Source organism: Mauremys mutica, chromosome 3 (assembly GCF_020497125.1).
Source record: "Mauremys mutica isolate MM-2020 ecotype Southern chromosome 3, ASM2049712v1, whole genome shotgun sequence".
Classification (NCBI taxonomy): Eukaryota; Metazoa; Chordata; order Testudines; family Geoemydidae; genus Mauremys; species Mauremys mutica.
The window spans coordinates 118,809,149-118,824,874 of record NC_059074.1 but is presented as its reverse complement, the minus strand read 5'-3'; the positions used below and the strand labels follow the sequence as shown (position 1 = coordinate 118,824,874).

The window sequence follows — 15,726 nt, the reverse complement described above, 5'->3', positions numbered from 1 at the left end:
TCTGTAACAATCACTTCGCTTCAGCGTCCCTGAAGAGAGGAGGAAGACCCAAACTAATTCTCCCCCAAGTTGTATAATGGAATTCAGTGGTTGACTGTTTTGAACTACTTCTTAAGAACTAGCCTATTTTGATGACACTGTGTGAAGAAAATCATGACAAAGAAGATGGAACTATTACAGCCAAAGTAGTCAACATGGGACTAAAGAGAAGTATAGAAGATATGCTAAACTTATTTCCATAGCCTTGGACAAACTGCAGAAAGATTGTTGCTGTATTGCTAATGCTGTTGAAATGTACATAGAACTTCAAGAGACATTGAAGAAAGACATACTCAACAACAAAGTTAAACTGCAGGCATTAAAGAAATATCTAATAATCACCCACTGATCTTGCCAGACATAATACATTTCAGGGCTGGGGAAAACCATTCAAGCAGTACATGTTTGCTGATGATATTTTAAAGAAAGTCACACCATCGAACTGGTGGAAGTCACTAGCTAAGCACCTAGAACCAGAGTTCATTGAAGTCCTAAAGCAGCTTTTGAGAGCAATGGTCTTTTCCGCAGGCACAGGAGGAATATTTTCTTCATTTGGACTATTTAGTTCAAAATTGAGAAACTGACTGGGAGTTGAAAAGGCAGGAAAACTTGTCTCTCTCTTCCAGTTTATAAATAAAAAGGAGGAGGGAAGGGACTGTTATCTCATTTTTAAGAGAAACTTAGGCAAGTAGGAAATTTAGTTTCAGTCCCTTTCACTTAGACATATTTGAAAGTTTTCCCAGGCTGACCTGAAATAATAAAATTCAATTAATTAATTGACTACAGTTAATCCTTCTGTTCCTTTAACAAATCATTTAGTTGTAAATGTGAAACATGTTTTGATATGAGAAGTTTATGTATCCAAAACATTTAAGGTTGTTTTGTTTAATACAAATAAATTTTATATGCTGTTTTGTATGTTTAATTAAATTCCAGTTCCCATCATAATGCAGCTTGATACAAAAGCAAAAAGTTATTTACTAAATAAGCAATATATCATTCACCATTTTCTAACATACTAAAAATGTATACTAAGAATCTGAAAATATTAAGCTTTATATTTTCTTAAATAAATGTATAGTGTACTCTTCTAGGTTGCTAAAAGATGCACCAAATCTAGTGTAAATCATTCCATTTAGTTGTAAATCAACATGTTTTAATGGTTATATTAACAAGTGAGAATGCACCCTTCTTTAGCAAATAACTGAAGTACAAATGGAAAAGCTGATTTAAATTGATTTAAATTGAGGCTTTCCTCTTTGCGATTTAAATCATGATTTAAACAGCCCTGATTTAAATTAATCCACTTTAGAACTAGGAACTTTTTAGTTCATACTCATAGCATCCATACGGGATCACTACACTGCACCACTTTGGTGAGTTCATATTCATACCCCTGTAGTCCGAACTGCAGGGCAGTGTAGACAAGCACTTGGTTATAACCAACAGCTCCCCTTGCACTGATCAAAGTTACTATAGATAGTTGCAGTATGACAGAGGACACAGGATCCATTGTCTTGGATGTCAAAATGGCTAATTATCTTGAGATCTAAGACATCTGTGCATGCTTTGTAATATTTACAACTATGGCTCTTTGTAGGACTATGTTGTCACAATGTATGACTACATCTATTCAGGATGATAGACTTTGTACTTTGCATGGAAATTTTTACTTGTTGCTTTTGTTTCCCCTTAAAACATCAATAAAAGTAGGAAAATAAACAAAAACCTAAATAAATACTCTTTGTAAGCTCTTTTAAATACAGAATTTGTCTATTTCTCCAAGATCCTAATGAGGTTGAAGTACACAAAGGAAAATAAACACAATAGTGCTGGATTAAATCCTGTCTAATAATTTCACAAATCTTTATAATTTAGACTATTTTAATCACAATCTTTGTATCTGATCCTTCAAACCTTACTCCTGTGAGCTATTCTTACCTCATGTGATTAGGCCCATTGATTTCAGGGTGACTATGCACATGAAGAATATTTACTCACATGAGTAAGACTGACTAGACTGGATCCTTAACTGGTAATGTTCAGCTACGAAATACTGAACTATATACAACTTAAGTACATAATATACACCAGTATGAAAGTCATTGTCTTGACAAAATCTTTATTATTCTTTTGTAATGAAATTAGTGCAGAAACCAATAATAAATTAAACTGAGTGACTGATAATTAAATTTCTCTGGATGCGGACACTGATTTGCAACATCTGTGGGGGACAACAGACAACGGATCTTTAAAGCCACTGAGTTTGAGCATCTCCGTATGTTTACTACGGACGAAAAGAAAATAATTCAGCCTTTTGGCTTCTAGAGTAGATTGAATGAATACATGAAGTAATTTCATTTATAAACCACCCCCAGCAAAAGCATTCAGGTGCTGAACAACATTCATTAAAATTTTCTCTAGTAGGTGCCAAAGAAATATCTGTGATACCCTCTGCATGACTAAACAAGTCTATGCAAAGCCTTAAGTGATGTGACCTGAAATAGCAAAGTAATTTTGTAAAAAATGGGATTCTATTAATGAGAATATATTAGTGTGTTTTGCATGACTACAGTAAGAAGTAATTCAGAAAGAGCAACAATGGGGATGCTCGTAAGATATTTTAAAACTAGGAGCAACTTAGACGCCAGTTGGTGTGCCATCCCACAGATATAAGCCACATACACAAGTATTGTAATAAGATCACTTGTGGAGTAAACGGTCCACAAAGTAAATGGTCCATCTTTAATAGAGAATGGCAGAAAGTTACCTTACAGAAAAATGCCCTTTTCCACAAATGATATTTTAAAACCAAACCTAGATGGAGATGTTTAATGTTATCAATAAAAATTTATTGGGGAAACATCCAGCCATTGCTCTGGGTAGTTTCATAGTAATTAAATGTCAACATATATAAAATACAATATAATAATTACATTGCACACTTCACACACTACTGCTACTAACAAATATCTGCCAATTAATAACCAAAATCCCTTTATCTGCCGGTACATTAAGGGTAAAGTTTTCAAAGGCACAAATGGCAATTAGGTGCCTAGCCCACATTGGCAGTCAGCAGGAGTTCAAAAGCAGCTAGGTGCCTAAGGCCTGTGCCTTTCCAAATCTCCCCACTGCAAGTCCAAATATGCATTTATGCATCTCCAAATACAGCTTCCAAGTACAACATGCACTGTAGCCAAAATCCAAATGAGAAGGTGGAGAAGCTGGGGGAGAGGGAGAAAATGGAAGTCTAGAGAAACAGGGTATTCCTGCAAAACGCCTGGAAGCCGTTCACAACAATTAAGGGTTTTGTTCCCCTTCATTCCTTACAAAATGCAATTTCTCAAGTCCTCGTTGCTTATCGATATGATCACCTCACTGTCTTTTAATCCCTCCACTGTCTCCCCAACAGTAACCATAACAAATGTAAGCATTGGCTGCCACCCACAAAGCTCAATAAAACACTATCCCTTCCTAATTATTTTCTCTTGTCAAGTTTTCTGTTATCTTTCACACACACCATTCACTCCACCGACTTTCTTAACCTTGTCCACATATTTGTGAGCCTCTCCCACAATCACCTTTGTACTTTCTTCTACATGGTCTCCTCTGTACGTAGTATGGCCTCCGTTAGTTAATCTATAAGAACACTATTCTCTTTACTTTTAAATCTGTCAAAGACAGTCTTCTGATGTTGCTTACAGTGAATCTTATTAATTTGTATTAAAATCCCTTTTTGTTGCTCCTCTTCCCTAACCAACTCCTTGTTTTTGTCTGTCTTTCCCTAGATTGCAAGTTCTTTGAATCATACAATCATAGATTATTAGGGTTGGAAGGGACCTCAGGAGATCATCTAGTCCAACCCCCTGCTAAACCATCCTCTCTGCATGTCTAGAGAGTGTTTAGCCACAGTGGATACCACAATAAACAAAATAATAATAAAAGGTAGTCAGCCAGACTCATCTGTGCATCTGGTAACTTGCATTTTCTTCTGCGGTTTTCGAAATAACCCAAAAGACAATACACCTTAGTGTGTATACAAAAGGAAGGCAGCTGATGCCCAGGTGAAGCCCAGAATGAACAGCTGTCCATTTCATTTTCTGCCAAAAAGAGCAGAGCTGGTGAGCTCAGTCCTGGGTTGACTGAACAGCAAACCCTTAAGAAAACCGAAAACATGAATAAAGAGTAATCAGTGACTTGGCCCTCAAAACTAAGTGCAAAACTTACTTTCTTCAACTTGGCGCTAGCACAGTTGTAACTAAAAACAGCAAAGATGAAGATGAGGAAAAAGAGCTGAAGAGGAGTCAGAGAAGGAAATTAAACAAAACACATACATAGCCCCAACTGCCTTAGGGAAATAATTGAGGAAAATTACACCACTAACCTATTGAGATTTTTATTTTCACTTGGGAGGCACTCAGACACTAGAATAGAGGGCCTGTGATGAGGTGTATAAACTGCACTAGAATCAGAGAGGTTAAGGGGCAGCTTTGGGCTGGAGAAGCCCTGCCCCACAGCACCTGCAAGTCATGCCAGCAATGGAGGAGGAAGCTCCACTCAGTGGGCAGCCCTAGGAATGGAGCAGGCTCTTGAGCTTCCCAGCTCCTATGAAAATACCTGGTAGCTAGCAGAGTCTCTATCCTCACAGGAAGGGAACACAGACCCTGTCTGAAAAAAGGGGAAAGGGATCAAATCCTATAACTTGTGCTGGAAATCCAGTGAACTTTGGAGTGGACTCTGGCCCATCCTGGGCTGGGCCCCTCTGAAAAGGGGCGGAACTGAAACTGCCTACAGGTTGCCCCTTTCACCCTTTTGTTTTATCTGTTTTGCTGATCTTGGATTGATTGTTTCACTTAGAACTCCAAAAAGGGCAGAAATCATCAGAAAGCCTTGGCTGGAGGGCTGAAAGCCAGCCATTGCTAGAATGACATTGAACACTCCTGTTGAAAGGAGCAGACTTGTGTGTGTGTGTACTTTCCATGTAGCAGCTGATGGGGACAGATCCCTGAAAGGCACATTATAAGGACATTGCTAGTCATATCCTAATTTTTTTGGCTCCTGAAGAGGAGAGTTCTCAATTATATAGTGTTAGCTAACCAACATCTCCCCTTTTTAAAAAAAACCTCTACTGCATAGTCCAAATACAATCGAAAAGTGGGACCATTGATCTATAGCTGACTATAGCACTGCAGAAGGACCTACTTTTATTTTCAATTTATAAGTTCCATTTGTCTTTTCTGTTAATGACAAATATTTTTCAACTAATGGTCCATTAAAGGTGATGTTAGAGTATTAATGCATAGTGAAACAATATCAAGTAAATGTACACAAGTGTCAGCTATACTGGACCATAAAGCTTTATACAAATTATTCTAACTCCCAAACAACCACAGCATACGAACATTTTAAATGTTTTATTCTACTACTACTGAACAATCTGTTCTAAATAACTTGTACTTTCAGTGCAGGAAGTTGATGCCATCTGGCAAACCTGACACACTCACTGCTAGAAGGAGAACCTGGTGAGAGGGTTCTACAGAAAATATTTCTGATACCCCATCCCTTATTTTTTAATCAGTTATGTGCTGTGACTATTTTAACAAGACACTCCCAGTTTTCCTTTCCTGCACCTAGAATAATGGTGTATAACCAGGGAAACTATTTAAACAAAAACATTTCATGTGAACCTCACCAGTTGGCAAATTGTTGGAAATGTTTATACATTGTACTTTGAAAAGAGTGATTTGGTTAAATCTAGTCCAACTCAGAAACAACTCAGCTATTGAAGTAATTTTATAATTCCCTGGGATAAGTTTTCTATGGCAGGAATGATTTAAGCAGAAAGGAAGAGTCTATTGAGCGGAGTCTGAGGGAACTGGGATTATTTAGTCTGCAGAAGAGAAGAGTGAAGGGGGATTTGATAGCAGCCTTCAACTACCTGAAGGGGGGGTTCCAAAGAGGATGGAGCTTGGCTGTTCTCAGTGATGGCAGATGACAGAACAAGGAGCAATGGTCTCAAGTAGCAGTGTGGGAGGTCTAAGTTGGATATTCGGAAACACTATTTCACTAGGAGGGTGGTGAAGCACTGGAATGGGTTACTTAGGGAGGTGCTAGAATCTCCATCCTTAGAGGTTTTTAAGGCCCGGCTTGACAAAGCCCTGGCTGGGATGATTTAGTTGGGGTTGGTCCTACTTTGAGTAGGAGGTTGGACTAGATGACTCCTGAGGTCTCCTTCCAATCCTAATCTTCTATGATTCTATTAGCAGGAAAAATCACTCAAAACTTTCACTCTAGCACACTCCTGTTTTTGACTGTATCATTTGCTCTCCCCTAAATCATTTCTTCCCCTTTTTTCAACTCAGGTCTCAATGATTAGGTCCACTAAGACAGCTGAAAAGTTGTGTGTCCTGGATCCCATTCCATTATACTTTAATATTCTCTATGAAATAACTCTTTATATGTTAAAAAAGACACTATTACTTTCACTCTTTCACAAACTTAATTAGAAGTGATAATTTCTTCTCCATTTGTGAGTGTCATTAGATTTTTTTGTTTTCCCAAGTGGCTGTACTGAGAGTTAAATCAATTTTTTAAAAAAATCACATTTCAAGTCTTTATTCCAGGGTCCACAAAGAAATAACCTAACTTCTCGCAGCTCTAATTTTAAAAATTACCTTTTTTTTTTAAGCTAAAAGGTCAACTTGTAAAAAAAATTTACAAAGAAAAGGGTATACAAATGATGATATTCTGTATTTCTAAAGGAAATATTTATTCTTCCTGGCGTCCCCCAAAATCATGAAAGTAACAGAAATATTTCTGTTTGCAGGGTTGTTGTAGCCATATTGGTCACAGGATATTAGAGAGACAAGATGGGTGAAGTAATATCTTTTATTGGACCAACTTCTGTTGGTGAAAGAGGTAAGCTTTCCAGCTTACACAGAGCTCTTCTTCAGGCCCTGGCAGTTTATAAAGATGTCGGAAATCAAAGCGGCATAAAATAAAATCAATTAGGATTGGCAGAATAAGTGCAATTCCTTTGGCAATTTCTATTTTAGGACTGAAGATCTGCTTTATTTATATTCTTCATTTATCCTTCAGTCTTTTAGATTTATTAGTATTTTTGGTGTCATCTTCATGTGAAACTGATGATCTTTAAGGGCCTGATCCAGCTCCTCCAAAGTCAATGGGAGTTTTTCCATTAACATCAGTGGTGGTTGAATCAGGTCATAAGAATTCTGTTGTGCTAATTTAGCACAGTATGTAGAATGCATGGCAGTGCCTGTGTCTCCTCTCTCCTACCCCCATCCCTTTTACTTAATTTCACTATAAACACATTTAAGACCAATGATCTGAGGAGAAACTGGTAAGCTGGTGGGTACTGCTTCTTTGGAAACAGCTAACATAACTAGGTTAAAAAAAGAATTAGATAAATTTATGGAGGATAAGTCCATTAACTGCTGTTAGCCAAGATGCTCAGGGACACAACCCAATGCCCCAGATGTCCCTAAACCTCCAAATGCCGGAAGCTGGGACTGGATGACAGGGGATGGATCACTCGAAATTGCCCTGTTCTGTTCATTCCTTCTGAAACACTTGGCACTGGACACTGTCAGAAGACCGGCTACTGGGCTATATGGACCATTGCTCTGACCCTGTATGGTCCTTCTTCTGAATCTGTTAATGTCCTGTGGAACAGAGGCCAGACACTCCAGGGTGATGCATGGGGGTTGGAGTGTGCCTGTCACTAACCTGGAGAGAGACTGAGCGCAAGAGAGCAGGGCCTGCGTAGGCCTAGAGGGGAGTGCTTGTGTTGCCTGTGGCCAGTGAAGTCAGCAGGCACAGACAAGGCTTCCTCACATTAACAGCAGGTAGTAGCAAGGTGCCTCAACTCTGTATGCCTCCAGGAAGCATCACGACATCCAAACAGGGAACAAAAACAATACCATGTGACTTATATTACTAAAATCACAACTAATCATGACAGTTTCCATAGCAAAAAAATGAATAGCAAATATATACAGAAAATTGTTTGCAATCAATCCATAGAATTTTTTTTTAATTGCAAAAATAGTTACCGAATAATTGTAAATGGAGTCTACATTACAGAAAAACCAAATCCTCTTGCACCTATTTCATGAGCAAAAGAGGAGGCTACATTTGTTGGATAAAATTATTTATTATGAGTCACTTGCACAGCTCTATTCTAGGAAATATTCAAAGCTGTTTTATATCTGTTGCTTGAATGCAGACATTATAGGAAGACAGCTTTGTTTAAATCAACTTCTTATTCCATTACTGATCAAAGACTTTGCATCTCTCCCCTACTTAAAATGGCAGGTTTCCCACATTTAACATAAAAAGGATGCTGTCAGATTATAAAATAATCTATGTTAAAACACCACTTTAGATTATTTTAAAACGGTCCCCTCCCACAACATTTTCCATGTTTACGCCTATTATTCCCCCGCGTTTCTCAGTTTGGTAAGTGGAAATAGTCTGTTTAACTTATTTAACAATCCTCCCCCCCGGTCAATTCAGTTTAACTGTCAGGGTCTCAATTAGCAGCACAATGTATAGATTGCAAACACTGCATGGGTAACATCTGCCTAAAAATGTTTCAATTATAATTTGAAAAATCAGAGAAACATTCCTATTTGTCCTACGGTCAATAAAAGCTGGCTTTTATAAAAAACAGATTCTAGCTTAAAATTGACCTATGTTTAAGAATTCCAATTTTAATATAGGAGAAAAACTTTTCCTGATTAGTGGATAAAATTTTTACCATAACATCTAACGGATTGATTTATTTACCAAAGAAACTGCCTGCAGGCATTTATTCATTATAAGACGACAAAAGGCTACCTTTCCACACACAGCTTAGAATTCACTACAGATATATGGATATTCTCTAACTTTGAATGTATAATTCTTCCAATGACTGCTTCATATCGACAAGGATCACTGCTACATGCTGCAATTGCGTTTCTGAGCTGAAGACATCTGCTTTCTACATTATTTTCTTGACTGCACAAGGTTCAGGATCACCAGTGTGTTAATCAGCCACATAAAACCGCAAATGTGTTCTAATTACATTGGAAAACTACTCCGGTTTGAATAGTGGTTAAAAATAAAAAGTAGATAACCACACTTTAATCACTGTACTTACCCTTCAAGGAACAATCTCCAGAAAAAAGGCAGGATGTACAGAAGAGAGGATCAAAATGTTATTTCAGTTTATTATTTTAAAATATAATCAGGCCCTGACATCGCACTCGCTTGCAAATGGCAAGACAGACATTTTCTCTGAGTGATGACTTAACCATCGAATTTCTGTGGATACTAAAGCAAAATTAAGTTTCTAGCCATTACCTTAGCAGTGACAAATTTCCAAACGTAAACTGAGTGTGAATGATATTGTGTTGTCTTCTTGAGTCTGCAGACAGGCTGGAACTGTTTGAAGATGTGAACTGTCTACAGATCATATCCTGGCTGCAGAGCATAGCACAAGCCAATTACTTTGGAATTGCGACAGGAAAAGACAAACTCCTCACCCTTATTACAGTTTAGCCAAGACAGCAGAGCTGTTCTGTGGCAGCTACTCCAGACTCAAGGCTTGAGCACACTGTGATGCTTGTACCTGTCGCATAAGACGACTAACTGTAGCAGCAGATCAATCTATTCCATCCCTACACGCTCCTGTTGAGTTAGATGCAGGGAGTTCCCTGAAGATCTTGGCTCCCTAGCAAAAAAGTAGTGTAAATACTCTACACAGGCGCCCCAAAAATTGCTGCATCCCTTGTGCTGTGGAATGTCAGTGGTTCTCTCTTGATGAGTGGCAAAGAAGGACCAGGATTTGCCTTCAAAGGAGGTGTGGATCACCAACCTTCATTTTCATAGGGGGTTAACGCCAAGGCACTGTATATACTGTTTTTTTTTTTCTCCCACCAGTGATGCAAATCCCTAGTGTAGTTGCACTGCCCAGTGTAAGAAGTGACCTGCATCACTGTAGTTTACCCCAGGTTCAAACTAGAGAAGGGGTTCCCTACTTGGTCCGCGGCTTGTTCAGGGTAAGCCCCTGGCGGGCCGCGAGACGCTTTGTTTACCTGAGCGTCTGCAGGTACGGCCACTCACAGCTCCCAGTGGCTGCAATTCGCAGTTCCCGGCCAATGGGAGCTGTGGGAAGTTGCGCGGGCCGGCCACTTCTTCCCACACCTCCCATTGCCCGGGAACAGCAAACCACAGCCACTAGGAGCTGCGAGTGGCCGTACCTGCGGAAGCTCAGGTAAACAAAGCGTCTTGCGGCCCGCCAGGGGCTTACCCTGAACAAGCCGCGGACCAAGTTTGGGATCCCCTGAACTAGAGTAAGATGCACTCAATGCAAGTAATTTTTACATTGTTCCAGTGCATTTGAACTAAGGGTATGCACCGGTGCAGTAACATCAGTGTAACTATACCAGTGTGAAATGTAATCTCACTTATTCCTCATCTACACTTAAAATGTATATCAATGCAGCTATGGTGCTTAGAGGTCCGAAACCCCCATTGTAGACACAGCTACATCAATGGAAGAATGCTTCAGTTGACCTAGCTACTGCCACTCAGGGAGGTGGATACCTATAGTGACAGAAAAACCCCTTCCATCGCTGAGGTGTCTACACTACAGTGACATAGCTACAGAACTGTAGCTGTGCTGCAGTGCAGAAAAGCCCTTAGTCTTTATCTGCAATGGGATTTTAGCCTCCAGTTTAGCTCTACCAGGGCAAACCTCAAGTGTAGATGTAATTTACACTGGTACAATGTGAATTGCACTGGTGTAGTTTACCTCAGATGAGACCATGTCTTTAAACTAGAGGTTTGCACTGGTGCAGCTACAATGGTAGTTAAATAGCAGTGTAGATGAGCCCTAATTTCCCCCCCAAAACTGCTATATGGTTGAAACTTCCAGGAGATTGTATCTACCCTCTTCCAAAATCCTCACATTAGCTAGTAGGAAGCAGGATAATTTTGTTAGCTAGTGACCTTCTGGATGATTTTATAACCATGTGAGTTTGGTCTCTTTAAGCACACCAGCATATGTACTCATAGGAAGACTATCCTGCCCTCTAAAAGCACTTTAATGAAAAAATTACAAAAACTGAACATGTAAGTTTTCGTTATACTCACCTACGCAGTTATCACAAAGGCTGCAATGTGAGGCACGAGGTGGGCGGAAAATCTTGCAAGTGAAACAGTATTTTAGTTTCACTGTCTGTCCACTGATGATTACTTCTTTTGTTCTGGGAGGTGGACGGTATCCTCCTGAACTGGAGCCATTTGCAATATCTAACAGGGAAATAATTAAACATTAGATCAATAATTTAAATTCTCTTGCCAGATATAGGCACATTACTGTCATTTTAAATCCAGTTTCTTTAACATTTACATATATTTTTGTAGATTTATCATGCCTAAAAATAGTTTCTCTCTCTCCCAGACTCTGAATATCTAGGCAAATAACTCAAAATGTAATGCATCACAAAAAATGAAAGAAAACCACAGCTAATTGTTAAAATAAATAAATAAAAATCTAGCCACCTCAGCTTCTGTACCACAAAAACCCACACTCTTCCGCCTAGCCAGCAACTTCATTTAGCCGGCCCCTCAGAAATATGCTTGCTCTTCATGGAGTTTCTTGTGATATGTACATTTCTTCACCAAGAACTGGACTAACCATTAACTCATTTAACAGAGGTGACTAAAGTAATTTTCAAATAGGGCAAGAGCTCGAGGATTTTTTTTTAACTTCACATCTATAAATAAAAAATGGCTCTCTTGCAAATTGCAGTAATCACTTTACAAGGGAGGTTTTGCTTTTAGAAACATTTTTAAGGTCTTTAATTAATAAGACAAAGAAATCCAGTGTTCAGGCTGAATTTAATGCCCAAACTAGACATGTATACAATACACACCAACTTTCTACCTATCATTAGAGCATTTGGCATATATGGCAAATAGAACAATGAGCGATGATCTTGATACCCTTAAATACTATGGTATAATGGAGTACATTCAGGACAGTATTTCACTCATCTTGCTTTTTAAGTTTAAAATCCAACACGTAGTGATATTTTAATGCAGCTGTTGTAGCTTAAAATTTGTTTACAAAGAAGTCTCTGCCTGCCATCTGGCAAAGTGATAGCTGAGATTATTTAGGACATGAGCATTTATTACTCCAGAAGCTAAAGCACTGGGTAGGTTAATATTTTTTAAGGACCAATTTTGTATTTTAAATGCTTCTGAAGTGCAGATATATGCTGAGAAACGCATGTGGTAAAAATGGTGCTCTCTTACTCAACGAACTGCCCTCATTGTGTATTCACAAAAAATCTGATTACTTTAGTGACAAAATGTAAGTTTTGCTGTCAGCCAAGCAGAACCAAAAGAGCTGTGGTAGAGTGAAACAGATTATTTTCTGACTCTTGCATCATAAATAGAATTTTTAATTAAGTTTCAGTGTCAGGGCCACCTGTGCAGCCATGTTCAAATGATGCCCGCAGTTACAACCTGGATGAGCATAAAAAGGTCTATGACTTGCCTACATTGAAGTATGAAACAGTCATATTATTACAGTTGCAAACATGCTATCCATCTAATAAATACACTTACAAATATTTATAACATAAGCAGGATCCTGACAAACTTATGTTTCAGCACCCACTTCTGAAAGAACACAGAAATTGTACATTAAGGGTAGTTACTATATATGTCCATCTTTAAGAGATTTATGAATATACTGAACAAGTATCTTTAAAAAAGGTTTTTAAATCTGAAAATTAACTAATGTAATTTATAATCTCCTGCCTTAATTTAAAAAAAATATTACAACAGTAAACGCCTGTTAGAATCTTATGGATATCATATATATTTACAACCTTCATACAACCTTGAAGGTTTTTGTTTGAAAACTGATAGCTTTCATTGAGCTGAATTTGTCATAGTTCAAGCATAAAAGACTATTCATAAAACAGATAAAGCCTCTTTAACAGCACCTGATAATTACCAGATTTAATATTGTAGCATCATGTTCCTGAGATACTAAGAGTATGTCTACAGTGCAACATAAACCCAGGATTTGAATTCAGGCTCAAGTCTACCTCCACTTTCTTTCTGTCTACACACAAATCACACTAACCCAAGGCTCAGACCCAGAGTCCTCAGGCTACATATATATATATATATATGATTAGATTAGCATGATCAATGAGGAGGGAAACAATCTTTGATCTTTGGATTCCTTTTTATTTAGAACTAAGCTAAGCTAACATTGTGGCAGGCAGCAAGAAAACATTCATGCATACGGCATTATGTTTAGAACTTTACAGGTACCATGAGTGATTCCAGCCCCAAATTTAAAATGAAAAAAGGTGAGGTTTGTTTTTTGCTTTTTTTAGTCTTTGTTAGATATGAATTTTTTAAAAAGTAAAAAAAGAGTATTTTACAAATTTGCTATACAAATACATCATTTATCATAGGCTGCAGCATCAACAACAATGAAAAGCTTTACCACACAGCAATAAAAGTAATATGCTTAAAACCAAAAGAGATTATTTACCGTTTTTTACACACACACACACACACACACACACACACGTAATATTTTTTGTTATAAAAAGATACTGTACCATTTATTTTTATTGCTACAATTGAGACTGTTAAGCACACTTACCATACTTTCAATGACATTACCACAAATATGCTAGCACTACCCTTTAATCATAAAAAAATCAAATTCATCCTTGGTGGAACTCCATTGACCTTAATGTAGTTATAATCAGGAATGAGTTTGACCTTAGGTGTCAATGACAAAGTTTGTGGTAGAAAACGTAACAGTCTGTATTTGTCAGCCCTAATTAGCCTCCGATTCAGCAAGATACTTAAGTACCTAAATTCAAGCATGTTAATAGTCCTACTGACTAATTAGATAACATGCATGCTCAAAATTAGGCACGTAATTAAGTACATCACTTAAGTGGGGCTTTAATACATAGGCCTTTATAGAATACCTTATTAATTTATTCTACCAATTAATTTTGGAGGATTGCATTTTCAAACATTGGCTGACAAGCTGAATGTGATTTTCTGCAGTGACTGCTAAGTAATGGTCAGCATAACATGATGGGTTTTTTTTAAAAAGATTTGCTTACAGCTATACCAAACAGCCACCATATTAAACAGTTAACCACAGGTCTAGTAAAACCATGCTTGATATCAGTTTTGATCAGTTTTTTTTCTAGCACAATTCAAGCCATAGTATGGATAGGACCTTCAGTAAGTAGATCAGCTTACATCCAAAAGCAGAAGTTCATCATCGCCATTACTTTCATTTACATAGCTTTGAATATTACCAGCTACTGTAAAATTATCCAGACCATTTTTCACTTTCCTATATACATTCATAGTATGTGTCTTCATGTGCCCAAGTACATAGCCACATCCTACTTACCTCCATATACATAAAACATAAGCACTAAACATGTAATACCTAGAAAATACATGGCTTATGTTAGTATTATTTTACTTCAAGCTGGATAGGATATAGATGTGAAATTTTCTTGGCTCTCTTTTCAGAGACACTTTGCTACCTTTTCTAAAATGAAATTTGTATTTGGGGAAAATTTACATTAAGAGTCAAAACCTGATCCCTGTAAGGGCCAAGTCACAAGAGTTTTGCTATTAATTTAAAAGGGATTTGGCCCTAAAACAATATATTGATAAAGCAATAATTTGTTTTTTTTCCTGCTGCAGTAAAGGCCTAGTGTGACCAAAATTCTTCATGAATGAACTCTGACATCTGTAAGAGCACAAAAGTAAATATGAAACAGACCTTACCACAATAAGGAAGGTCCTCTTTTTGTGTAACCATCTAAGTCCATGCTGCACGCTTAATTATAAACAACAATGGGCTACATAGAGGAAAAGTCAGTATCTAGATAACCCGGAGCTTAAAAGAACAGAATGGCATTCCTTTGTTTACAGTCTCAAGAACAACAGAATTTCTCACTCTACCAAAACACTGAGAATGTGATTTTAAAAACCTAAACTAGTGCTGTTTACTGCATTCCACTTGTAACTCTTGATCTGTTATTGACCTAAAGGCTACACTGACATTTAGAAGAGGACTTACTGTCCGAATTTAGAAAAAAAGAAAAGATTACAAGAGTAACTTTCCATAATCTTTTTGAACTCTAGAACTCTCTTAAACATGAAGCTACCATTTTCTCTTTCTGTCATAGAGTGACCAGACAGCAAGTGTAAAATATCAGGACGGGGGTGGCGGGTAATAGGAGCCTATATAAGAAAAAGACCCAGAACTTGGGACTGTCCCTATAAAATTGGGACATCTGGACACCCTATTCTGTCATGAGATTCTGGTTCACTGAGAGGAGAAAAGGAAAGAATGGAGGTGAGAGCTCTCTGGAAGACCTGCCTGACAAGCAACAGTGTCTTATTTATCTTAAATTGTTCATAAAATTAGCCATACTGTATCAGACAATTAGCCTTAAATTGGTACCCTGCTTCTGGAACATAAGCAAAACACAAACAAGTTGTACTCTCAAAACAATATTTGCTTGGCCAATTGTGCAGTACTATAGAAGTTGTTGGGGAAGAGGGGAATTTCCTTAAAAACACTGGAGTGATTCAGATTAT

At 37.8% G+C, this 15,726-nt stretch overlaps 1 protein-coding gene across 6 annotated transcripts in view; it reads right to left on the bottom strand.

The window, feature by feature from the left end:
- The window catches only part of LOC123366829 (palmitoyltransferase ZDHHC14), a 328,341-nt gene that overhangs the window by 216,672 nt on the left and 95,943 nt on the right, over positions 1 to 15,726 (bottom strand). For all 6 annotated transcript variants that reach the window (XM_045010630.1, XM_045010631.1, XM_045010625.1 and 3 more), the window contains exon 3: positions 11,203 to 11,361. In XM_045010630.1, coding sequence (XP_044866565.1) covers positions 11,203 to 11,361 — 159 coding nt within the window. The remainder of the gene's footprint in view (positions 1 to 11,202; positions 11,362 to 15,726) is intronic.